The sequence below is a fragment of the Chiloscyllium plagiosum genome, unplaced genomic scaffold (assembly GCF_037043375.1).
Source record: "Chiloscyllium plagiosum isolate Xiang-an unplaced genomic scaffold, Cpla_swu_hap1 HiC_scaffold_25, whole genome shotgun sequence".
NCBI classification, from domain to species: Eukaryota; Metazoa; Chordata; class Chondrichthyes; order Orectolobiformes; family Hemiscylliidae; genus Chiloscyllium; species Chiloscyllium plagiosum.
This window is the reverse complement of record NW_028270163.1, coordinates 14,597,282-14,623,989: the sequence shown is the minus strand read 5'-3', so window position 1 is coordinate 14,623,989 and position 26,708 is coordinate 14,597,282. Positions and strand designations below refer to the sequence as shown.

The window sequence follows — 26,708 nt, the reverse complement described above, 5'->3', positions numbered from 1 at the left end:
TCCCCAGAACATTAGCTGTTCTTCAATTTTACCCCTGTGAAAAAGAGCCTGATTGCTCTGGTTTTTATCATTGTGTACATTTTTCAGTTCTTTCTTCTGAAATTACCATATTTCAATTTTGCATACTACTATAATTATTTCCTAGGAAAAAACTTGCCCAGCGACTCCAAGAGGCTGAGGATCAAATCGAGGCAGTAAATTCCAAGTGTGCATCACTGGAAAAGACCAAACTGCGACTTCAAAATGAAGTGGAAGATCTAATGATTGATGTGGAGAGAGCTAATGCTGCTGCAGCTGCTCTTGATAAGAAGCAGAGGAACTTTGACAAGGTGAGAGGGTGGCCTTCTGGCAATATTATTGGGTAATGCCAGTCTCCAACCAATTTTATTCACTTCACATAATATCAAAAAGATAGCTGAAAGTACTAGCCCCTGCAAAGATTATAAGCCCTGACAATGTTCTGGCAAAAGTACAAAAAGTTTGTGCTCCAGAACTAGCTGCACTCTTAGCCAAGTTGCTGGTGTGAACCTGGCAAATTGGAAAACTGCTTTCAACAGCACTTTCCAAACCTGTGATACTTATCATGTTAAAGGACAAGAGCAGCAGATTCATACGAACATCATGCTGTAACCTCCTCTTCAAGCTACAGATCATCCTTTCTTGGAACTGCATAATAGTGACAAATAATCATTGAATCAAAATCTTGTCACTCTCTTCCTAAAAGCACTTTGAGTTTACCTACTCCCCATGGACTACAACGGTTTAAGAAAGCAACTCCCCTCTTTCTTCTTAAAGACAATTAGAATGGGGAATAAATAGTGGTCTAGCCAGCGTCACCTACATCCTGTAAAAACAATTTGTTTTAAGACCATAAGACCATAAGACAGAGGAGCGGAAGTAAGGCCATTCGGCTCATCGAGTCCACTCCGCCATTCAATCATGGCTGATGGGCATTTCAACTCCACTTACCCACATTCTCCCCGTAGCCCTTAATTCCTTAAAACTTGGTTCTATAAAAGTGGAAAACTTATGAGCCTTTCTGCCTGAGGATAAAGAATAACTTTTCAAGCTGTTGTGTCCTGACAGATTCTGGCGGACTGGAAACAAAAGTACGAAGAATGCCAGTCTGAATTGGAGGCATCTCAGAAGGAATCTCGATCTTTAAGCACCGAACTCTTCAAAATGAAGAATGCTTATGAGGAATCTTTGGACCAGCTTGAAACACTTAAGCGAGAGAACAAGAATCTTCAACGTGTGTTATTTCTCAAATTTATAGCATTCTCTTAGCCTGTTTTACTCACTTGTGTAATCCCAATTTTAATTCCGCTGTTGTTGGTGGCCATTGCCATCCTTTAAGCTCTGTAATTCTCTAAATCTTGCTGCCTCATCATCTCTTCTCCTTCTTTAAGATGCTATTTAAAGCATTCTTCTTTGGTCAAACTTTTGATTGCCTGTTCTAATATTTTATTTGGCCCAGTGTCAAATTTTATTTTCTAATATCACTCTGAAGACGTATAGAACAGTTCACTACATTAAAGATATTATAAATGCAATTTTTGTTGCTAAAGAGAAAGTATTATGTTTCTTTAAACAGAGGAGATCTCAGATTTGACTGAACAGCTTGGAGAGAGTAGCAAGGCACTGCATGAGATAGAAAAGGCTAAGAAACAGGTTGAGACAGAAAAGAGTGAAATTCAGACAGCTCTGGAAGAAGCAGAGGTACGTGAATAAATAGTCAAGATTTTCATTGAAGAGATTACACCATTTCAAATAAATTTTAAAGTAGGCTAAACACACAGCATCCAATACTTTTGCTTAAAACAAATACATTTTTTTGTCTTACTTAGGCATCACTTGAGCATGAAGAAAGCAAATTTATGCGTATCCAGCTGGAATTAAATCAAATAAAATCAGAAATTGACAGAAAGATCGCTGAGAAAGATGAAGAAATTGATCAAATTAAGAGGAACAATCAGAGAGTTGTAGACACTCTGCAAACTTCTTTGGAGGCAGAAATCAGAAGCCGAAATGATGCTCTAAGACTCAAAAAGAAAATGGAAGGTGATCTGAATGAAATGGAGATTCAATTGAGCCATGCAAATCGGCAGGCTACAGAAGCTACGAAGCACCTCAGGATTGTACAGACGCAACTTAAGGTACGGTTAATAGTTGCTTCACTGTATTCCTTCAAACATTTATAGCAAATATTAAAATTGAATTAACTGACCTCTGCATTACTTACTGCATTAGCTGTTACAAAATTAACATTTGCAAGTTAATGAGAAACTTTCTCAATGCTACTCAGGAAGCACAGTTACAAATTGATGAAACTTTGAGGAGCAATGAGGACCTGAAGGAGCAACTGGCTATGTCTGAACGCAGAAACAACCTTCAGCAAGCTGAAATAGAAGAATTGAGAGCAGCATTGGAACAGACAGAAAGAGCTCGAAAGCTGGCTGAACAAGAACTTATTGATGCTAGTGAGCGTGTACAGCTTTTACATACTCAGGTAATTTGTTGCTGGACAATTGAAGAATATTGTTCAAAGATTTTAGGCTGAATAAACGTTCACGACTTCTCTCATACAATTGATTAACTTTTAATAGAATACCAGCCTCATCAACACCAAAAAGAAGCTTGAAACAGATATCTCCCACCTTCAGTCTGAGGTAGAGGATGCTATTCAAGAGGCAAGAAATGCAGATGAGAAGGCCAAAAAAGCGATTACTGATGTAAGTTTTGCATTCAAACTAGCCAGTCAAACTTAGGTACTTCTTGCTGATGTATAGAAATAAATATATCATTCTTAATTACCATAAGGCTGCTATGATGGCAGAAGAGTTAAAGAAGGAGCAGGATACCAGCGCCCATCTCGAGAGAATGAAGAAAAACCTTGATCAAACAGTGAAGGACCTGCAGCACCGTTTGGATGAGGCTGAACAGTTGGCCATGAAAGGGGGAAAAAAACAGATCCAGAAACTGGAAGCCAGGGTATGTAGCAATGCTAAATGCTAAAATACTAGTCTAAATGGTGGCATGGAAATCTGGAGCATTTCCTTTGTTTGAGAGCCTAACTGTTTATATTCTTTTACTTTAGGTACGTGAACTGGAGAACGAATTTGAAGCTGAGCAGAAGCGTTGCGCAGAAGCTGTCAAAGGAGCTCGCAAGTATGAAAGGAGGGTCAAGGAACTCACCTATCAGGTACAGAATGTATATTGGAAATGACATTTTAAATACAATAAAATTACTGACATTGATAATTCACCATTCAACACATTTGCTTACAAGATACTGGATAAGGACAAATTTACATATTCTTGTTTTAATTTTTAAATAGTCTGAGGAAGATAGAAAGAATCTTTTGAGACTGCAGGATTTGGTTGACAAATTACAAATGAAAGTTAAAGCTTACAAGAGGCAATCTGAGGAGTCTGTAAGTAATTCTGAATGCTGTATTATTTGAAGTTACTTGGTGTTCATTTATGTCGACTGAGTGTGTTTCAGTGCCATATTTCATTTTCAATGTACCACTACATTCTTATGCCAAATCATAACTCTTTTTGACATCATTTCAGGAGGAACAGGCTAACATTCATTTGTCCAAGTTCAGAAAGGTGCAACATGAGCTTGAGGAGGCGGAGGAGCGTGCTGATATTGCAGAATCCCAGGTCAACAAACTCAGGGCTAAAAGCCGTGATGTCCAGGTAATTTTCTTTTTGTTTTAAATGTCACATTCATCTGAAGCGTTTAATTCTATATTATTACATTAGTATATCCTAACTGTAGATATTAATCCACTAGCAGCTGCAAGAGGTCTCCAGCCTGACAGAATTGTATCTAGGTGCACGACTTCTGTCTGACAGTTTCTATCACAGAAGAGAACTGTTGGCATGCCTTGAAACAGTCAAGGGAGCAATGTATAAAATTTGAAGAAAAACTAAATGCTTGGGAATTGGGGACAGTACAATCCTTACTCCTTAAATGTAATGTTTGAGATGAGGCGAATAGGACCCTGCTTATTTTGCTAGCCAGGTTTATCAATGCACTAGATTTCAACACACACATAATAGCGAAGGCTGTATTTGCTGCCACAACATATTCACTACATAAGCAGTTGTATACTTGGGAGGTCACTTTCTTTTAAAATGGTGCTTCAATTACTCGCCTCACTTTCTCCCTCATGAGTTTGGTAATACCTCACCTCTTAGTGTTGCCAAAATCCATATATGCCCTCAACTTGAGTCTTTTGACCTACCTTGGATGCCTGCTCACTCCCCCAACTCCTCACTCAAAAACATTCTGCTTACCTCTCACTCACTGCCCCTCCTGTTGCCCCCTGTGCCACCCTACTCCCAATCCCTAACCTTTCATTGCCTCATCTGTATGCCTTACTCACTGCCCCAAGTCTCTAAGCGATATGTTAAGCTGAGTAGCAAGCTGGATGAGGGAAGCAGAGAACAGAGTTGCGAATGGAAGGCAGTGAGTGGAGAAGACAATGGGACTGGGAGTGGGATGTGGCAACAACAATGACAACAGGGCATACCAATCCCAAAAAGAAAGAACAGTTTTTAAAAATGTTATATGAAAACAGAAAATCCTGGCATTACACAGTAGGGCTGTGAGCATTTGTGGGGCGAAAGCAGTGTTAACATTTCAAATCCCCTGACGCTTCATCAGAACCGATTCAGGTGCTACCAGCCCTGCTGAGTTTCACCAGAAATTGCTTGTACTTCAGATCTCCAGCACCCGTAGTTCTTTGTTTTAAAAGCATGTTATACTGGAAATGAATGTACTGGTCGTACAAGACTTCCATTTTGAAGTACACAAGAGGAGTTGCAACAGTATGTCTCATTCAGCAGTTTTTACTAGTTTTACCTCTGAAAATAATTGCACCAAATTCTTGCTCCTGTCAGTAGGGGTGTATAAAGACTTTACTCAGTAACAATCACTTTCTGCTCCAATGCATTGACAAGTGGTACAGCAAAAGATCATAGGTGCTGGAACTCTGAAGAGAAACTAAAACTGTTGAAAATACTCTGTGGGCCTGTCAGCATTGGAGAGGGAGAAGCAAAGCCAAGACCTCCAGCCATTAACTCTTTAACACAACTGCTTAGAGGTGTATCAATTTTTAGGCATGGGAAGGAAATAAGGGAAGAGTAAAACAATAACAGGGAAGGTTTGTGATAAGATGAAAATTAGAAGAAATTATGTGACAAATGGACTGATATCACAAGGTAAAAAGGGACAAGTAGTGAAACAAAAGATGTGTACCTGGTTAAAACAGAATCATTATAAAAGGGGCCATCCAAAAGTAAAACTATAAAGGCAACATTTATGATCTGAAAGTACTGGAAACAATGTTGAGCCTAGAAGGCTATAAAATGCATCATTGAATGATGAGATGACAATCTTTAAGCTTATTTTGCAATAGCATAAGAAGCTGAGGCCTAGAAAGGTGAGAGATAAAGTGGGGTAGAGAATTAAACTGCAGGCAACCAGAAGGTAAGGGTTACACTTTTGGTGGAATGGAGATACTCCACAGCATGGTGTCCAAATCTGAATTATGTCGCCCAAACGTAGAAGAGGACGCATCCTGCCAAATAAATATAGTGTATTGAATTGAAAGAAGTAAAATTAAATTTTCATTTCACATAGGATTGTTTTGGAGACTAGCACAATGAGAATATGGGGGCAAAAATAGCTGTGTTGGCATGAGAAGGTACTGCAAAGAGATGTAACGGTGTTGAAAATGTGGCTGTTTGAGGAGTGAACCAGAATGTCGCTTTGGAAGGCTAAATAGGTGGCATCATACTGGAAGTGGAGGAAATAGGAGAGGATGATCTTTTGAAGGAGGAAGCTTGGGGCGGGAAAGGTTGAGGACCAAAATAACCCTGTTGTGGTTCTGAGAAGTGTAGGAAATGCAATAAAATTAGTCAAAATCCATATTAATCATTGTGGAGAATGGAATGGGGTTGTTCTTGGCTGAGGAAAAAGTGAGACCTATCAGAAGTGCTGACAGCAGTGAAAGGGGTAATACTTTCAACTCTATGTTATTTCACTCTGAAACTAAGTGAAACTACCTATTTTGGGGAGTTTCATTGTGGTAACAGATTGATTATTACTAGTATCCTGCTAGTTTAATATCATTTCTCAGTGATTTGTTCTGAAAATTCATGTCCAACTATATTTAGAATACTGTTCAAGAAATCAGTCCATGCAAGAATTGGATTATTTGTTAATTGCAAAAACATGTTTATTTTACAGAAAGTAGTAGTCCAAGCTGAAGAGTAATTACAAGTTTGAAGAGTTCACCTAAGAAATTCACAGAATGTGCATTTCTTTGTAACTTATTTTTCTATATTATGTTAGACTTATTATTTACAAGTTACTAATAAAGAAAGCATCAACTTGTTGAAATTTGTCTTGTCCTAATTTCTTTAGTTCTGATGAATCAAAGATATGATCAGAAGTATATTAGAAGTCAAGTTGATATGTAAACCAATTGTGTAGTCATTTGAGCTTCTCGTATTTTATTCTCAGATACAATAAATACCTCTTAAGATATATAAATCATCTTCTCAATAACTCAGAAGCTTTTCCAGTCGATAGCTGAACCAGACTATTAAAATAACCAGATTAAATTCTCACTAAACAATTTCAATCCTGCAGCCAAGGTTGCTATAATTGTATGCTGAGAGCTTGAAGACTCAAAAGTAAGCACTTAGAAGTCATAGAGTCAGAGAATCATATAGATCCTTCAGTCCAACCTATCCATTCTGACCACTCACCTCATTCTCTCCTTGCCCCATTTGTCAGCATTTGGCCCTTATCCCCCGAACCTTTCCTATTCATATATCTATCTATCCAGATGCTTTTTAAATGTTGCAATTCTGCCTGCCTCCACCACTTCCTCTGGCAGCTCATTCTATACACGCACCACCGTTTACATGAAAAAAATTACCCCTCAGGTCCTTTTTAAATCTTTCCCCTCCCCCCTTAAATCCATGCCCATAGTCAGCTTTAGGAAAAGTGCTTGGAGGTGCAGTTGTAAGTGGGCCAAATGATTGGTTTTGTTATAAAATTATAGGGTGCCATGATTCAATCAGCTGGAACCTGGCTTTGTAGGCATTTGATGCCACTGATAGTCTTTCCCTCCACAAGTGATATCCCGTTTTACCAAGGGTGATTTGGTGGTGTGGTCTGGATTTGAAAAAAAAGGTGTGGGGAGGGAGTCTGTAGCTTTAGACCTGTGTAAAATACGTAAATCACAGATTTGTTCAACAGTGTTGTTCTAGACAATGTTTGCATTTCAACAATATGGTGGAATGGGTTAAACTGTTAAACAGAAACTGAAAATGTGACAAGCACGCAGCGGTTCTGGCAGCCTCAGTAAATAAAGAGTTAACATTTTATTGTTGTAACCTTTCATCAGGTCAAAAGTCTTAGATCTTGCCCATTATGTCTGTTTTGCTCTCTGAAGGGGCAATGCATCTAGGGCCAATATCCACAAGTGATCAATCCTCAAGTACACTGCAAACATCAATCTAGGTATAATATCTATCGAAATCATATTGTCTACAAGCAAAGATATTGCTATTTGTGCAGCAAACACATTTTCTTAATTTAGTGTTAACCTTGGAATCATATAATGTAGATATGACAGTTCAGCACATTGCGTTTGTGTTCCGAGTAGTGCCACTCCTTTGCTTCATTCCTAAAACCCAGCAGAATCTTCTTTTTCAAGTATATATAAAATTCACTTTTGAAAATGCTTAATGAGCTTACTTCTTTCACCTTCTCAGACAAATAATAACTTGTTGACTGGAGATTGTAAATACATAAGTTTGAGTTTTGACAGCATTGAGGGAGTAAGACTAATGTCAGGTAAAATTTCCCAATGATAGAATTTGGGAGTTGGTTGTTATTATTGTATATTTTGCAAGCAATTGGTTCAAAGATACTACTTTACACCTATGGAGTAGGTGAGAATTGAACCCAGGCTTCCTAGCTTATGAGGTAGGAACTCTTATCACTCTGCCCCAAGAATGCTCTTGGATGTCATTTCCACATTTTCTATTTAGAGATGTTATTACACACTTCTGGAGCATGAAAGACCGGAACCCAGATCTCCTGACTCGGAGGTAGGGGCACTGCCTCTATGCCAAAAGAACTCTCAGAAATTATTTCTAAATATTTTCTATCCTGTTCAGAGATGCTATTACACACCTGCTATTTTATAACAATTATGTTTATTATATGCAGGTGATAGCCATAAAATGGGGCTTTTAAAAAGAAAACCTTTTATCACTAGTGATTTGGTACTGTGTGATAACACTTCTGGATTTGAAAAAAAATGTTGAGGGGGGGGCTGTAGCTTTAGACCTGTGTCAAATACATTAATCACAGATCTGTTCAACAAGTTGTTCTACACAATGTTTGCATTTCAACAATATGGTGGAATGGGTTAAACTGTTAAACAGAAACTGAAAATTTAACAAGCACTCAGTGCTTGTTAGAAACAGTAAAGAAACAATGCTAACATTTTAGTGTTGTAATCTTTCATCAGGTCACAGTTCGAAAGTCTCAGATTTGTCCAATATGTCTGTTTTGCTCTCTGAGAGAGCAATGCATCTAGGGCCAATATCCTTCTTTCTCTCCATGGATAATAGTCTAAGTCCCTCTTGAATACCTGGATGGTAGAGTATTATTTAGGAAACATGACAAACAAATTGTTAAGATTCATTGCACTGCATACCTTAAATATTTATGTATTTTGTGACTGAAAATGTGCTTGCAGATCATGTAAAAAAGGCTAAAGCCAGATTAGTTGCTAGGGTTTTTAAAAGTGACATGATATAGATGTTAAAATAGAATCTCCTGCAGCTTAAAAGATAATCTTGAGAACCTTTCTAGTTTATATGATAACACTGGTGGGATTGTAAATCAATCAGCATTGAAGCTGTATTTCTCCAAGTTGATACTCCAGAAAGAAATGTATCTGAAACCATGCAGTAGTACGGAAGGTAAAAGTTAAAAATCACACAACACCAGGTTATAGTCCATTTTATTTGTAAGTACTAGCTTTTGACGTGTTGCTTCTCCATCAGGTGGTGAAGAAGCAGTGCTTTGAAAGTTAGTGCTTCCAAATAAACCTGTTGGATTCTAACCTAGTGTTGTGTGTTTTTAACTTTGTCCAACACTGGCACTTCCAAGTCATACAGAAGGTAAATTATGGAAACTAAGCAAATGCATCTACAGCCTACACAATGTTTTCATTATTCAGTACTTTTGGTGTGGTCTGTTTTGCTGAAAATAGTTTTTTAGATGTTCATCTAAAAGCAGATATTTCAATTTTCATTAGTATCATAAAAGGAAAAAAAAAATGCATCTTTATGATAAAAGTTGTTGATTTCATAAAATATGGTACTGTGGGATTTGACAAATGTGTTATTAGTAAGACTGGAATAAAATCTGAAATTGGGAGCTGTACTTCTGGAGCTGTTAAATATATTGACTTCAAATATTTAAAGAATGCCTAATATAACTTTAAAGCAATAATTCTGTTTTGAGAGTGATAATTCTATACCAGTTAATTAAACTAGGTCATCGCAGAAATCTGATGTTCTAACAAAAGAACAAATTAATCAATTGAGAAGCTTGATTCTTCACTTGAACTAATGGACCACTCAGACTAGATTTTTTTCTAGTTTTAATACACTGGATTCCAGTACTTTGATAAAATATTCTGAAGTTAAGATATCTTTGAAAAAGACAACGTAAAACATTTTTTTAGAAATAAGTCTGGAGAAATGAGTACTGACGTCCCATTCTTAGTAAACCTAATTAACGTAAAGCTCATCATTTTCAGTGATGCTTCACCAATAATGTTTCTACTGGATATTTATGTACCTCTGACTTTATGTTATTTCTTCTGGGTGAGAAGGGAAATAGTAGCTGTTGAATGTGGCATCTAAGAAAATATAAAACTGTTAAAAGTACTTTGGCTACTAAAACATTGGCAGTTGTGGAGGCATTAGATACTCTTTGTCAAGTATTTTGGTATATGCTGCATATCTGTTAAGTATAATGTAAGTAGTGGTTCATTGTGGAATAATGCACTATGCAAGCAAGAAGATTACAGATTGACCTTAATTCTAAATAACCAAACAAATAAGGAGGAAGGAAATCACTACAAATAGTCAGGTACAAATCATCAATGCCTGATTGTTTTGCAAAACAAAAGGTTCGATGTCCTAGAGGAGAGGTACATTGATGTGATTTGCTTTACAGTTCTGTTTGTACATTATAACTCTTTTTAAAAAGAAAAATTAGGGAATCTGTTAATTGTTTATCAATTTCATGCAAATAGTGGGTGCACTAATTGGTGTACTTAAGCTGATTGAAACTGTATTGTGGCTTTAAGTTGAATGTTTGCAACCTTTCACTCTGTGAATTAATGTAAGACTGACTACAAATTGACTGTAATATTATTCTTAAACTATGGCCTTTCTGAAATGTAATGGTGTGAAGAAAAAAATCCCAAAATCATATGATACACCAAATCACCAAAATATTGAACATGGCCTGAAGTGGAATCGTATTATTAGGAGAGATACATATTTCTATGAAGACGTGCTACATCAAGTATTAAAATTTAAATTCATCATGTGAATTAATTACTTTTTCACCTGATTATAATGGATGTTATGGACTCTGAGATGGCAAATCATTTTGCAACTTCAAGCTTGTTAAATCTCTGGATGTTCAAAATGGATTACAAATGGACAAAACTGGATCACCCTGGGATCTTTTGTACTTGTAACAACCAAGGATTACTCTGAGAACAATGATACTGACCCTCTCCTCGTCAGACAAGATAAAATTCACTGATATACCTATATTGAATGATAATGTGAATCTACCTTGTGAAGGAACAAAGGTTTGAGCTCGGTTGACAGGAGAATTCAACTGCTTGATGGAATTACCTTGTTTGGGACTATTACATGGTAAATTGAAGGTCAGTCATCATTTATATTTACTTGCAAGTACATAAAAAGCAGGGCTAGCTGCACTCTCCCAATAATGCAACCGTGGGAGTAAAGAAAAGCTGCTCTTCTTCATTCCTCAAAACTAATAGCTAAGCATTGACTTTTCTGAGTCTTGACCTGCAGCTACATTCTTTCAAGCACACAGCGAATTCTGAATTATTCCATCAATGCCTCTTGAAGAAAATGCCAGCTACATTTTGAAACATCATCTCAGTGGCCTGTGAGATAGTCAAACCAGATTACCAGCCACAAACTATGAAAGGACTTACTCTTCATGATTTAGTATTTGGCTAAAATTTAATTACTGTCCATTTAATATGCATTTCAAGTGCATGCATTGCATTAGGGATTTACATTAATTATTTAATGGTTCTATCAAGTTCTGTTTCAGAACAATAAACTTGAACTTTTAATTTGTTTAAAAACAAGATAATCTGTCTGGTTAATCATTTACGACCAGCACAAACAGTATAGTGCATCCATTCAATTCAAAAGTCCATCATTCAGATTTTAAACACACTTGTTACAAACAAATGACTGGAAGTAAGAAATGGGAAAGTCATTTCATCCCTCCTCACTTCATCATAATTAAAAGAAGCCAAAAAAAAGTTTCATTTTGGCCCAGTTTGATGCGGAAATGTGTTCTACTATTAGAGACTTGAAGTCAGGCAGCTGAATTAAGAATTAGACACTTGGATTCAAGAATGAATGCAGAAATGTAAAGCTGTGTATTGCCAGCACACAATTGGAATCTGAACCTACACTTCCAATTGAGGGCACTGATAGCATGTCAGGAAACTACAAATTGAAACATACATCTACAGCGGCTGCTTTTAGAAAGGAGCTAAAACCATTAAGAGATAGGCAGTGTTGTCCTTTTATGACAAAAATAGATGGAATCAAAATTTAATTCAGGGATGGCTGCTACCTTTAACAAAATAGAAGTGTGTTTTCAGTTTTGAAGGGAATTCTAACAAGAAAATCATTCATATTCACTATTCCCGTGGATCTTAAATTAATAATGATGATATTTGCTACATCTCCGACCCTAATGGCTTAGATATGCCAGTTAATCAAGTCAATGACCATTGGTGTATACCTGATGTTAGAGCTATTGGCACCGTTAAATGAATAAAAATGGAAAAAAAATACTGGTAGATTTGACTTGGCACCAGGGAATCACCCATCAGATGAATTTATCCTTTTTTTCTAAACTAAATGGCTTAAAGCATTCCAAGACTGCTAGTTCAAGTGAACATGTTTACAAAAGTACAGAATTGAAGATAAGTGAAATATGTCTGAGGCTGTAAAAAATATTTTATTCCCTTCAGTACCTCTTCAATAATATACCCTCTATGTTTTAGTGTCCAAACAAATTATAAGCTTTGTAATAAATGTAATCAATAAATTAAATAGTGCCGATCTCTGGGAAACCTTTGATACATTTCTGCAATGAACTTTACTTTTCCTATGAAAGCATCGCATATCTCAAAATACAGGTTTAGTGATTAAATAGAATCTGAACAAATGTTGCTAAAATTCTCAAAACCATGAAAGTTGTATCTAATCTCCATTTGAATGCTCAATATGCAAGAATGTTTAGCTCCTTGAGGTATATTTAAGTTGTGGCAGTTAGAAATGTGGACTAAAATACAATAAATCTAAACTTTTAAATAGGCTTAATTACATGAATACAGCACCCATTTAATGTCTGTTTTTACTCATTGGCCAGAATAAATCTCTTATGATAAAAGACATCTAACAGTCATTAAAGCTGCTTGGGTTAGAGCTAGTCAAGTGAATTGATCAAAATGTAATGAGTGGTCATGGAATATTGTGTATAGGAAAAGACCAGTTCATTTCATATACTCAGAAATAAACATGTGGAGTGTGTACAAGATTGTTTGGATGCAGACTTTCTCAGGTCGCAGGGAGCCACTGATTGCACATAACTTACCTTGTATGCTCTTCATGTGAACTGAAGAACTTGCTTCAATTACAAGAGATTACACTTTCTCATCATGCAGCTAGTGTGGAATCACAGGTAGTAGCACATCATGCAGATTCACGCCCATCGTCCTGCCAGAAGTCATAACTGATTCATTGTCAGTGTGCTTTTCCTGCTATGTTTGACTCATAATGGAAATCAGAGGCTGATCAAGGGTCACAAGTGTTGTCTATAGAGGGTATGGCTTATACACCCAGTCTGGAGGACATGCATACTTGTGCAGCAAATCTGCTGTGATGCCACAATGAATGATTCTAGGGTACAACAGCAGCATTGTTAAGCAATATTGGAAACCACTCTGGAGAAGTCAAGCACTACCAAGTAGAGCAGGTATAAGGTTTTGTAGTATAATTTTGCATGTTGCACACCCTTACCACCAAGTGGACAGTTCTTGAAAAGTTGAGAATCATATTCATGAAGAAAGGGAACAAGGTGAAGAGGAAGATAAAGATGAAGGGAGCTACAACGTGGGCAGTTCTTTCTGCAAAGAAGTTTGCATGATCAAGTTGTTCATCAGTGATATCAGTAACATCATCTACATCTTCCCAATCGTTAACAGTCTCACATATCTTAGGTTTCCTCTATCACTGGTCATTTAACAACTCAAAGGACTCCCATAACTTTGTGTAGCAACAATGTATCTCCCCTATAAAAGATCCTGTTTCTTTTTAATAGAGGCAGCCTCCTTCCGCTGTAGACTCTCTGCTGATAAGTGGAGCCAATGAATAGGATATTGTAGTGGTCAGTGAGTTGTTTGGTCACTGATTGTAGGTACTTGTATCTGTTCTCAGTGTGTGATTAATTACATTTGGGTGTACTGACTGAGAAACAGAAACTACCGCAAAATTATTCTGAATCTGCATTATGACCTAATGCCATTCTACCTTTTCCCTCTAATCCTACACATTTCTTATTTTTCATTAATCATCTAAAACTGTAGTGATTGGAATGAGGTGGAAGTGGGTACTGCAGATGCTGGAGATCAGAGTCGAGAGTATGATGAAGGGCTTCATTCCTGATGAAGGGCTCCTGCCCGAAATGTCGATTTTCCTGCTTCTTCGATATTGCCTGACCTGCTGTGCTTTTCCAGCACCAGTCTAATCTTGATTGGAATAAGGGCCAGGTGGATCTCATTGACTATGAGATCCTTGATTGGTGTTGTTAAACTGGGCAAATCAGGGAACTCTGGTTGACAGATATAAACAGGAAATTTTGTCTTTTTATGTACAAATGTCATTGTTGCTGCCTTGTCATGCTTGAAACTGGGATTTGGGGTTTTTCCTCATTTCCCAGTAAACTGGTTGAACGGTAGGGTTTGGGGCCTGGTTTTGCTGCTCCTCTACCTTGTAAAATTTCTGTTTCTTGTATTCAGCTGTAAATGTTAACTGTTTTTTGTAAACTGTTTTGTAAAATGTTTTGAAATTGTTTTATAAAAAAAAACAGGAAATTCAAAGAGTCTCTTCATTCTAGGGACCAGCTCTGAGCTGGCTGGTCAGAGCCAATGTACTGTGCATATATAAATTAAGGGTGACTGGCTTCTGTGCAGTTATTTCAAATACCCTCTTGAATTTCCCAGTTCTCATTGTACTTACAGTCATTACATACCAGAGCTGAACCACTGGCTCTGTCAACATTTTTTTGCTGAGGTCTAACATAAATTCAATGTTATCTCCCTGTTCTTGTACAGTTTTGCTATTAATAAAGATGGAGATACTGTATGCTTTATTAATTGCTCTCTCAGTCACAGTGCTTGTCACAGTGATCTGTGTACATACATACACAGAGTCATAGTCATGGAATCATAGTCATAGAGATATAAAGATATATAGCATGGAAACAAACTCTTCAGTCCAACTCGTCCATGCTGCCCAGATATTCTAATCCAATCTAGTCCCATTTGCCAGCACTTGGTCCATTTCCCTCTAAACCCTTCTTATTCATATTCCACCCAGATATGTTTTAAATGCTGTAATTGTATCCTACATCCTCTGGCAGTTCACTCCATACACGTACCACCCTCTGCGTGAATAAGTTGCCCCTTAGCTTCCTTTTATATCTTTCTCTTCTCACCCTGAACCTATACCCTCTAGTTCTAGACTCCCCCACCCCAGGGAAAAGAACTTGTCTGTTTATCAGATCCATGACCGTCATGATCTTATAAACCTCTATTAGGTCACCTTAAAGTCTCTGATGCTCCAGGGAAAAACATCCCCAGCCTGTTCAGCCTCTCCCTATGGCTCAAATCCTCAAAACCTGGCAACATCTTTGTAAATCTTTTCTGTACCCTTTCAAATTTCACAACATCCATCCGATAGGAAGGAGACCAAAACTGCATGCAATATTCCAAAAGCGGCCTAACCAATGTCCTGTACAGCCACAACATGACATCCGAACTCCTATACTCAACACTCTGACCAATAAAGGAAAGCATACCAAATGCCTTCTTCACTATCCTATCTACCTGTGATTCTACTTTCAAGGAACTAGTATATAAAATATAGTTATATAGTAAATGTTATATGACATCTAAGCACCCATTCCACAAATTGTAATTGTCGTTTTGGGGGTCCACATTGTCTTCATCACGGTTTACAATATTTCCATACTTTGTATCATCAGCAAAGTCTGAAATCGTCTCTGTTATGGACCAGGCCAGGCCCCCTCAAAATAGAATCATAGAATGATAGAATCATGAATCCTTACAGTGTGGAAACAGGTCCTTCAGCCCAACAAGTCCACACTGAACCCTCCTAAGAGTAACCCACCCAGACCCATTCCTCTACCCTATATTTACCCCTGACTAATGCACCTAACCTGCACATCCCTGAATATTATGGGCACTTCAGCATGACCAATTCACTTAATCTAGACCCTAACTTTTATTTTAAAGGCAGATGTGAAGTGGATATTCCAGGTCTGATGTATGGTCAAACTACTTGGCTTTAAGCAAAACAATTTACTTTAACACTACAGTTGAAACACTAACAAAATAAAACAGAATTTAGAAGAACTTAACTATTGGAAAACTTAACCAACCTGATACAGTAACTATTACTAATGAACTGCTCTAATACAATAACATCCCTTAAACACAACCCTTGGCAAAAAGGTAAATTCAAACACAGATTCTTACAGGCAAGAGGGAACAACATCCAAAGAGAGATTTCAGAAGAAAGTCAGAGGAATTCTTTACTGAAGCTTGCAACATCCCCGGACTCTCACATCTTATTATGGCTACAGTTAAAACAAACTAGAAAAACACCTGAACTGAGAGAACTGGCCCTCTCCTTCCATTATTAAATTAGACTCTTCCTTGACTCTTAGGCACTTTGGCCTTTATACGTATCAAAAAAAAAGGATAAAGCAACCTTTTTAATGTGACAGCATCATCCTCTGCACTCCATGATCTAAATCATTAATATAAACCAAGAAAATCAAGGGTATCCAAAGGGAACTGCACTACAATCTGAAAAGGCATCCATTAACCATTACTTTCTGTTTCCTTGCTCTCATCCAATTTTGTATCCACGCTGCTACTATCCCTTTTATTTCATGATGTGAGAAATAAAACTCACAATACAATAAATTTCAGTCCGAGTCAAATTCTGAGGCAGCCAATTTTATTGAAATGTTCTTGCAAGAAGGGGTGACTGGTAAGTAGCCACACACCGATCCAGAAATTACTCCACAATTTATACAGTTTAATTCTCGGTACTTCCCCATTTACCTCATTGGCCTTCAAACCTATCAATATTCCTTATTGTGTTCTGCCTTGCCTAGTTGCACTCCGCCCTTGTTTACTTCTCCCCCTTATCCAAGCCAGGCGACCCTCACCCCAATCTGACATGAGGGAAATGCGCTGAGCATGGCATATCTTGATGTTCTTTTCACCTTATCTGTCTGTCTGTAACATCTTTCATTGTTTGAAAGCACATTTCATTCCTGTATGCACATTTTAGCTAATGAAAAGTAACTATGTTTTTCTTCCACATAGTTTTTATTTTTGCCTTACATAAGCAATCATTAATTCAGCTTTTGGCTGATACTGGTGTTAATAAGCAATTATTAATTTGGCTGAAACAATTATATACTGATGTTAATAAACAATTAAGGCTGCAGAAGTAACACTGCTTTACCTATATCCCACAATTTCCCCCTTTTTCTTTAAGTATCATTTGTTATCTTCTGCATTTTGTTTTTATATGTTACTTCCAAATTGACCAGCATCTTTTCCGAAATTTCATTTACTTTGGAAACCTCCCCGAGGTCACTTATTCCCTCATTGTTTAACACTCCCTTCACCCGATTGTTCTTTAGAGGCATTTGTGTGGCCAAAGCTGTTTCAATCAACCTTTGGATTAACACCCATGCGCAATGTAAAGATACAGCACCCTATTGCGATTCGTACTCCCACCACTACGATCAAGGAGGTAAGGACTGAAGCCACCACACCCTTCCACTTTTCATACCACAATTCTAACCACCCGGTGAATGATTTGCTGACTCCTGAATTTTCAGCTAGTTCTTCGGCTAGTGTTATTAGACCTTGCAGGGCTTGAGTAATAGACCCCCTTTTTCTGCTAGGATCATATCTAGGGCCATTCTATTCTCCCATGCCATTCTGCTAGTTGCATCAAGTTGTTCGGCTATACCTTTAATTGCGTCTCTAGTGTAATTGATGAACCTTTGCTGATCATAGAAAATATAGTTTATCCAATCCACATTTTTGTTGACTGTTACCCACCAGAAGAGGACTGATTCAAAGCCTGCCGTGATCTGGTTACGAGCCTTAAACTCATCAGGTACCCCTCTTGGGACTCTTATTGAGTCTATATATACCTGATCATCAAATGAAGTACCCAATAGTGATCTCTTACTTCGTCCCCCTTCCTTTACTATCTCTTTCTTTTCAAATGCCAGGGTGAACGGAATTGCCAATTGTACAATTGCACACTTGCCCCTCCAATCTGGAGGTAGGGTGGGTCTCAATATTTTCCCTCCGTAGTACCACCACAGATCCGCTCGGGGAATCCTTAATGCTGAGTAGTTCCCTCCCTTTTCCGTCACATACTCAATTTCGGTACATGATTTCAGCTCCCCCAAATATCTAGACCGATTTGTTCCTCGCCTATTTACACACGATGTGTGATTTCCGACCACGGCAGAAAACATGGGAGCGTCTTTAAGCCTTCCATCTTTAAAGGAGGGAACTTTAATAGAAGGGGCATACAATCTTTATTACTCCATGCAGTCTCATCCTGATACAGGGCTATCATGCATGTCATGCCCCTCCTGTCTTGCTTCCACCCGAGCGGAAAGGGGACTACTTGGGCCATTGGTCTCCCAGAGGCACATGCATAACAATTGCTTTTATTCAAACTTTTCACAGTGTACTTTACCCATTCAACCCAGGCATTTGTATCCCCATACCTGTTTCTACTTCAATGATCTGCTTTAAGTCCTCTACCTTATCACCTTAGGGTCAGAGTAAGGGACTCTACTATTCCTTTCTCCTACTCTGGTTCTGTCTTTTACCTGTATTTTAAAACAACATTCCAGGAAATTCTTCCCGTCTGTTTTCATCTCCATCCCAAATATTTGATCTAATTGGACGTGGTGGGTTTCTCCCGCTAAAACTGCTTCACACCATGAGGTGTTCTTTATTGTTAAATATATTGGGTTACACTTTTTATCAGGACAGTCAAGAGCTGGCTGGAGGGGGCCTCGGCGTACTGTAATGAGTGGATTAATCAAGAGATCACCTCTGAGGTCTTCCTGCCTCCGCCATTCTTTACATTCTTTATCCCAAAGATATCTCTTACACTTTTCTGTCCAGGAAACTTTCATCCCGTTAGTCTTATCCCATGCCCCCCCTTTCGGGACCTTTTTCAGAGAACCTAAGATGTATCTCTGAGTTACTGTATTGCCTTTGATTTCTTACATCTCCACAATCCACCAGGCTGCAGGCATCTGTTCCAAGACTTGTGGATTTGTACTTTCTGGAACTGTTATCACTAAGTAAGACAACCACACAATGGCCTGACTGTATCCTAAGACTAGACAAGCTAATATAGTGTACCTAAACATTCTTCTCATTCTACAGGGGTAGTGAAGCACCGAGAGACTTAGCATACAATACTATAGAAACTATCCTGCGCTTGCGCCGCTACTGTATAATCAGTTATTTAAAGTCTTTTCAGCTTACGTTTAAGTGGCTCTTTTGTCGATTCGGTTGTCCAGACTTCTGTCTCAACTGGAGATTCTACCGGCCCTTTGATCCGAGTGTAGTGAGTCCAGCCTTCCTCTGCCGTTCTTATCGCTGTTTCAGTCGTTAAGAGTGCCTGGTACAGCCCCTCCCAGTCTGGTTGCAATTTGGTCTCAGTCCATAATTTGACCAGGACCCAATCCCCTGGTTGGATTGGATGGACGGTGAAGTCAAGGGGTGGAGTCTGTGCCAACAAACTCTGTTTCCTGAGGAATGACAAAGAGGAGGACAAGCCCAGTATATACTTTAAGAACAGATCTTTAGTCTCCAAGGTTGGCAGTTCCCCTTTCGTTCCCAGATGGGGCAGGCCAAACAATATCTCATAAGGGGTCAGCCCCATATCTTTCCTTGGGGCAGTTCGCACTAGCAAAACGGCTATAGGTAAACACTTAGTCCAAGGGAGTCTGGCTTCTACTATTAATTTAGATAACTGCTTCTTGAGTGTCTGGTTCATTCTCTCAACCTTTCCTGATGAAGGTGGGTGCCAAGGGGTGTGGAACTCCCAGGAGATTTCTAACCCCTTCATCACTCCCTGGAGTACCCTGGAAGTAAAATAAGTTCCCTGATCCGTATCTATGCATTCCACTATCCCGTATCTGGGGATTATGTGTTCGAGTATTATCTTGGACACCCCAATTGCGGTGGCAGTGGCTAAAGGGTACGCCTCCACCCATCCAGATAGGTGATCAACCATTACCAGCATATACCTCAGTCTTCCCACTCGGGGTAATTCGGTATAATCTACCTGAATGCTCTGAAATGGTCTTAGTCCAGGTTCTCTCCCTCCTGGGACTTGTTTCCTTACACCTTCTTGTTTATTTTTTTTTACATGTTATGCATCCCTCACATATCTGTTTGGCTATTGTATATATCCCTTTGCATCCATATTTCCTTAAGACTAAATCACACATTATTTTCACTCCCCAGTGACTCCCCTGATGTAGGACAGCCATAATTTCTCGCATCATCATTTTATTCAACATTTCCTTCCCATTGGGTAACATCCACTGTCTTTGCAGCCCCTAAATCTTTTAGTTCCTTTTCCTCCTTTGCAGTAAACAACAGGGCACCCTGAAGATCTGGAATTGCAGGTATTAGGGAGTATATCACTGCTCCTGGTGGATTCAGGGTTGCTTCTTTAGCTACCTCATCGGCCAGTTTATTTCCTCTTACTTCCGGTTCATTCCCCTTCTGATGTCCATTTATATGAACAAGCGCTATTTCTCTCGGGAGTAACAGAGTTTCCAGCACTTGTTTTATCAATTCCTCATGTGCTAGTTCTTTTCCTCTGCTATTTATCAGTCCTCTTCCTTGCCAAATTTTTCCGAAGGTATGTACCACTCCAAACGCATATTTGGAGTCTGTATATACCGTTCCTTCTTTGTTTTCTAAGGTTCTGAGAGCTCTTTCTAGGGCATAGAGTTCATAACTTTGGGCTGACCAGCCGTTAGGCAGTCTTTCAGCCTCGACAACACTCCCCTATATCCTGTTTTCTACAGCATATCCATTGTGCCTTTTACCCTCAATCACCCGGGAGGAACTGTCGATAAACAACCGAGCTCCCGCATGCAGCGGGATGACCCTTAAGTCCATTCGTACTTTCGTCTGATATTCAATAATATCAAGGCAGTTGTGTTCTGGTTTGCCAAGGGCCATCCCCTCTTCCTGCCACAGAAATGCAACTGGAATCAAGCAACTGTCTTTGATTAACACAAGGTCATTCTGCTCTATTAAGATTGTCTCATATTTCAAGATCCTAGAGTCTGTGAGCCATCGTCCTGCTTTCTGATTTAATATAGTCCGTACCTGATGTGGGGTGCTGACTATTAAGGCTCCCCCAAAAGCAAGTTTCCGATTCTCCTCTACCAATAAGGCTGTTGCTGCCACTGCCTGCACACACTCTGGCCAGTAATGTAGCTTTCCATTCTTTAATTAACAATGAATTAATGCAGTCATGTTTTAAATTAACCATGAATCAATATCACAAGTCACTAAGAATGTGTGAAGGAATCCTGCCAATTAATATTGATTCAGGCTAACACAATTGATTTATTATAAATATTAATTATTAATTATATAAATAAAATAATCATTATCTGTAATTCAGGGTGAAAACGCAACAAGTGACTAAAACATTTTAAAAACTAATTGCGCAGTTCTGTTTGTTTACCAGTCACTTATGACGCCTCATTCTGTTTCTGTAATTGTTTTGCTCGAGCACATTCATTTTTAAGAACCTCAACAGATTTCATAGCACCATTTGCAGTTAATTCAATCCCCAATTTAGTGGCAGTATCTTGTCATGAGCGCAAAACTGATTCTTCGTGCCTCTCATCACAAAACTGTCACCATAATCTAATTAATTCTTTCGTTCCCGCTGCCTTGAGCTTAATGATGACCTTGCTGCCCCCGTATCGACTAGGAAAACTATGTCCTGTTTGTAAGGTTCCTTTAAATTTATCAAGGGTTTCTGGTGAGACTCTGGGGGCAGGAACCCCTGACACCCCTATTCTTCCTCAAGATTCATAAACAGTACCACCTTTGCTTCCTTTTTCAGATCTAGACACTCTCTCTTAAAGTGACCTGTCTTTCCAAAGTAATAACATCCCGCCTGTGGGGATTTCCACTATGATCCTTGTTCCGGTCTACCAGACCCCTTAACATCTCCTCCCTGATCTCTTCTTCTCCCTTTATTTTCAACATGCTACCATTCCGGTTTCCTTCTCCTTTTAGGTTTGTCCTTTTCTTCATTACCTCATCAACCGTGGCTATCATTATTTTTGCCTTTTGTTTCTGTTTTTCATGTTACGTTGCCAGATCAATTGCTGAGCCGATTTAACCAATTGAACAGCTTTAGGGCCACCTAATGGCCATTCTTCATCATCCAATGTTTTGTTTAGACCTTGTTTTTTTTTAAGAAATATTGCAATATTTCTTGCTCCCTGCAACCTCAAATACCAGGAGCCTCTGCTCCCTGTAACTTCAAATACCAGAAGCCTCTTTCCTCCTGTAATCTCAAATACAATTTATCAATTTATGCTTGTCTAACTTTAAAGCATGTTCCTAACTATACATTTCGGAATCTTACTTTTTCAGTATTTAATATTTAAAATGTAAAATGCATACAGTTCCCAACTTTGAAATCCACTATAATTACCCAGTTTTAGTCCCTTGATTTAAATCCAGAATTAGTTTTCTTAAGAAGTCCTGCCCAGTCATTGCTCAATTACAATGCTATAGGTTGTGAAATAATCGGAGCAGCCTTCAAAGGATTTATCTATTCAAGTTAAAAAAAACTTTAACGCATGAATAATGGCTGAATCCAAGGTCACAGATATTAACCATAGGATTATTTTTGATTTATTACAATCTAATGTTGAACTGAAACTTCCACTGTCCTCCATAAATCGCTTTTATGTAAGGATAAAAGAGATTAGTTAGAAACTGATAGTAAGGCAGTCATGACCTTAGAACAAAAGTTAACATTTTATTTCATAATCACTGTAAAATCCTTAACCTTAAAAGAAATCATGTTAAATTTCCATAATAGAAATCAGATTCAAAACAGTCCCAGATCTCAAGCTCCAAAGAACAAAGCACAAACCTTCAATCACCAACAAACAAATGTGCATTCAAACCGAATCACAAAGGGTTAAAGTTTCTATTAGCTGTCCAGCTCTTTTCTCTCTCTCTCACACACACACACACACACACTTTCTGAGCTTCCCGCAACAACAACTCTAGAGGCTTCTCGCTTCACCCCTCTATTTTTTGAATCTTTTCTGCATGTCTGGCCATAAGTTAGTTACGAAGTGTACCCTCACGAACCCTTCAGCTACTAGTCCTTCCGACACGAATCGTAATCTGATCCCTTCTGACTGTAAGGCTGTTTTCCTTTGACATATAAATTCAAATATTTACAAACACATTCTTCGTCCGACCCGTACTTTGGCCAGAAGATGGCGGGACGAAGAATGAATTCCTTAGTCCATACAAAGCAACGATACTTAATCATCTTTTTCCTATCTTTTCCCCTTGTATAAGTATTATTTTTCCAATTCCACAACATCCTGCACGGACTTTCTGCAGGTATGTTGTCAGGGACCCTGCCTCCATTTCCATTTTCCCGAAGGCTTTTTCCTTCCCCTCGGCACAGCCCATATTGAGTTCTTTCGTTAGTCCCTTATTAACTACTAGAACTTAATCCCAGCCACCAAGTCGGTACTTAAAAGTCAATTTTCCTGCCTTGGTCCATGCACGGAGTTGCCTGGCTCCCTGTGCCTACTTACAACCTTTCGCCTGGTTCAGATAGATTCTCATCAGCTCTCAATCAGTCAACCAGAAGGGGAAACACACTGCTGAGGAACACGGGACCATTCTAAAAGGAACGGGACGCGTTTTCCCAGCCATCGACGGTGCCTACCCTGCTGGTGACGATGGACACCCCGGACGAGCGCCCAAATTGTGAGAAACAGAGCTCACAATATAATAAATTTCAGTCCGAGTCAAATTCTGAAGCAGCCAATTTTATTGAAACGTTCTTGCAAGAAGGGGTGACTAGCAAGTAGCCACACCGATCCAGAAATTACTCCACAATTTATATGGTTTAATTCTCGGTACTTCCCCATTTACCTCATTGGCTTTCAAATCTATCAATATTCCTTATTGTGTTCTGCCCCTGCCTAGCTGCGCTCAGCCCTTGTTTACTTCTCCCCCTACTCCAAGCCAGGCGACCCTCACCCGTATCTGACATGAGGGAAATGCGCCGAGCTTGGCATATCTTGATGTTCTTTTCACCTTATCTGTCTGTCTGTAACATCTTTCCTTGTTTGCAAGCACATTTCATTCTTGTATGCACATTTTAGCTAATGAAAAGTAACTATGTTTTTCTTCCACATAGTTTTTATTTTTGCCTTACATAAGCAATCATTAATTCAGCTTTTGGCTGATACTGGTGTTAATAAGCAATTATTAATTTGGCTGAAACAATTATATACTGATGTTAATAAACAATTATGGCTGCAGAAGTAACACTGCTTTACCTATATCCCACAATGAGCTGTAACTTTCCCAAATGTCTGTTACATGACAGCTCTTCTAAGTCTACCATGTCAACAATAACCTCATCAACCCTATCTGTTCCATCTTCCCAAAATAAACTCCAGCAATTAAACACATATCTCCAAGGTAATCGTAGGTCACGCTGACAATAGTAGTAAACATGACTGCAACATAACAGTTGCCAGTTAATCTCCATGCTTTTTGAGGTTCGTCCAGTTTAACCCCTATATTTAGAAGAAGAAGATTGCAGCCCTGCGTTATTCACTGTAACACACAGTTCAGTCTGAATGTCCACATGCTTTGAATTTGACTGGTCGCCAACAACTGCACCTCCATCAAACACATTTCACTTTTAAGTATCAGACAATACCAGTCTTTTCCTAATCTCCATCTTTACCTCGGAAGTTAATTCCTGCAAATGCGGGAGGAAGATGGAGAGGTTGCGCCAGAACGCGCGGGGGGCGCAAGACACGTTCAATGAGCGTTTCATTTTGAAAAAAAAACAGAAGATCTGAGCGCGAGGGCGCACGTGAAACGCGGGCACAAGTCGGGCGCGTGTGCGCGCGGCCCCGAGCTCATGCCCATGTTACCTGGTGACGTCCCTGGCCTACCAAATAGGAGACATCCATCTTGCTGCAAGGAATCTTTCAACAGTTATTTCTGGAGTAAAGTTTGGGACAAATAAGTAAACTTCGAGGCACTTTTTTTTTTGGCGGGATGGTCGGTGGATGATGTTCGTTGCTGGCCCTGTGGAAGTAGAATTTAAAAAAAAGGCACAATGGGAAGCACTTTGCAAAACAACGATTATCTGAAAGAGAAAGGTAGGTTTGGATGCAGCTGAGTTCCAGGTGTTGGTAATGGGCAAACTTTGAACTTTTAGTCGAATTTTGATGGAGCAGTGGTAACAGCCCTACCTCTGGGCAAGGAGGACTGGATTTCAAGTCCCATCTGCTCTAGAGGTGCGTAATAAGAACTCTGAGCAGGTTGATTAAAAATTCCTATTTTAATTTTGATAATTATGTAAGATAGATGATACATTGACCACCAGATAATCACCTGAAGGGTTCTGGGTAATCCAAGATGGAATACTGGAGAAAATTGTGATTGTCAGAGCCACTCCTTTATTTTGGAGGATTATTTCCTTGTTGGAACTGGTTTCCTGGATTTTTGGAACAGTAATTACTGTTTTATAAGCTGTTGCATTGTTTTATAACTTTCAAGACAAATGGTACTTAAAATAAGATGGAGAGCAGATACTACTTGAACAGTGAAACAAGGACAGGGAACCTGCACAAGCTGACTGAGCGGGCAGTGAGGTTTTGCAGCTGACTGCCTGTGCTGCTCAGTTTTAAGTATCTTTAGACATTGAGTTTGGTCTAAGAAAAATAAACAAACCGTGAAATTCACAGCTGACCTTGGAAAAACCTATGTAGGAAACTTCTTATAGTGGGGAGCAACTAAATTTTTTTTGATGTCGAATAATACTGTTTCTTTGTAAATTCTCAATAGTAAGTAGGATAAATTTTTTTGTTTGTATGGTTTACTGAGCTCTGTCTTTACATTAAACTTTTAAAAAAATAGGTACTAGGTTACTCTAGAACAGTGTTTTTAGAGCAGTAAGACTGGTATTTTCTGGGTCTGTAGATTGTTACAGTGCAAAAATGACCTTCAGTAGAATGATGTGCTCTTCTTGTGGGAGATTAGGGAGAATTTCAATATTGCGGACTATGTCTGGAGTAATGTGTTCGGTAGCGAATTCAATAGGATCATATGGGTAAGTTGGAGTGGTGATTAGGGACAATAAGGAATTGACAGAGCTGGGGACTGTGAGGTGGATGGCAGTTCCAGGAACGTACAAAAACTGCAATACAATTGGGTAGATGGGTCACCTCTAGGAAAAGTTAAAGAGATTGGTAGGTAGTGTAGGAATCTCCTGTGACTTTACCCATCTCAAACAAGAATGCTGTTTTGTGTGGGCGGCACGGTGGCACAGTGGTTAGCACTGCTGCCTCACAGCGCCAGAGATCCGGGTTCAATTCCCGCCTCAGGCGACTGACTGTGTGGAGTTTGCACGTTCTCCCCGTGTCTGCGTGGGTTTCCTCCGGGTGCTCCGGTTTCCTCCCACAATCCAAAAGATGTGCAGGTCAGGTGAATTGGCTATGCTAAATTGCCCGTAGTGTTAGGTTAGGGGTAAATGTAGGGGTATGGGTGGGTTGCGCTTCGGCGGGGCGGTGTGGACTTGTTGGGCCGAAGGGCCTGTTTCCACACTGTAAGTAATCTAATCTAATCTAAAAAATGTAAGGGGTGATGGATCGCACGGGAATG

General features: G+C 39.0%; 1 protein-coding gene across 1 annotated transcript in view; it reads left to right on the top strand.

Annotated features, from left to right (window-relative positions):
* Positions 1–6,418, top strand: part of LOC122562022 (uncharacterized) — an 81,502-nt gene extending 75,084 nt beyond the window's left edge. The window contains exons 69-79 of the mRNA XM_088000358.1: positions 146–329; positions 1,087–1,252; positions 1,595–1,719; positions 1,848–2,156; positions 2,306–2,509; positions 2,607–2,732; positions 2,821–2,991; positions 3,098–3,202; positions 3,339–3,434; positions 3,577–3,705; positions 6,266–6,418. Coding sequence (XP_087856484.1) covers positions 146–329; positions 1,087–1,252; positions 1,595–1,719; positions 1,848–2,156; positions 2,306–2,509; positions 2,607–2,732; positions 2,821–2,991; positions 3,098–3,202; positions 3,339–3,434; positions 3,577–3,705; positions 6,266–6,292 — 1,642 coding nt within the window. The 3' untranslated portion in view covers positions 6,293–6,418. The remainder of the gene's footprint in view (positions 1–145; positions 330–1,086; positions 1,253–1,594; positions 1,720–1,847; positions 2,157–2,305; positions 2,510–2,606; positions 2,733–2,820; positions 2,992–3,097; positions 3,203–3,338; positions 3,435–3,576; positions 3,706–6,265) is intronic.
* The last annotated feature ends 20,290 nt before the right edge of the window (positions 6,419–26,708 follow it).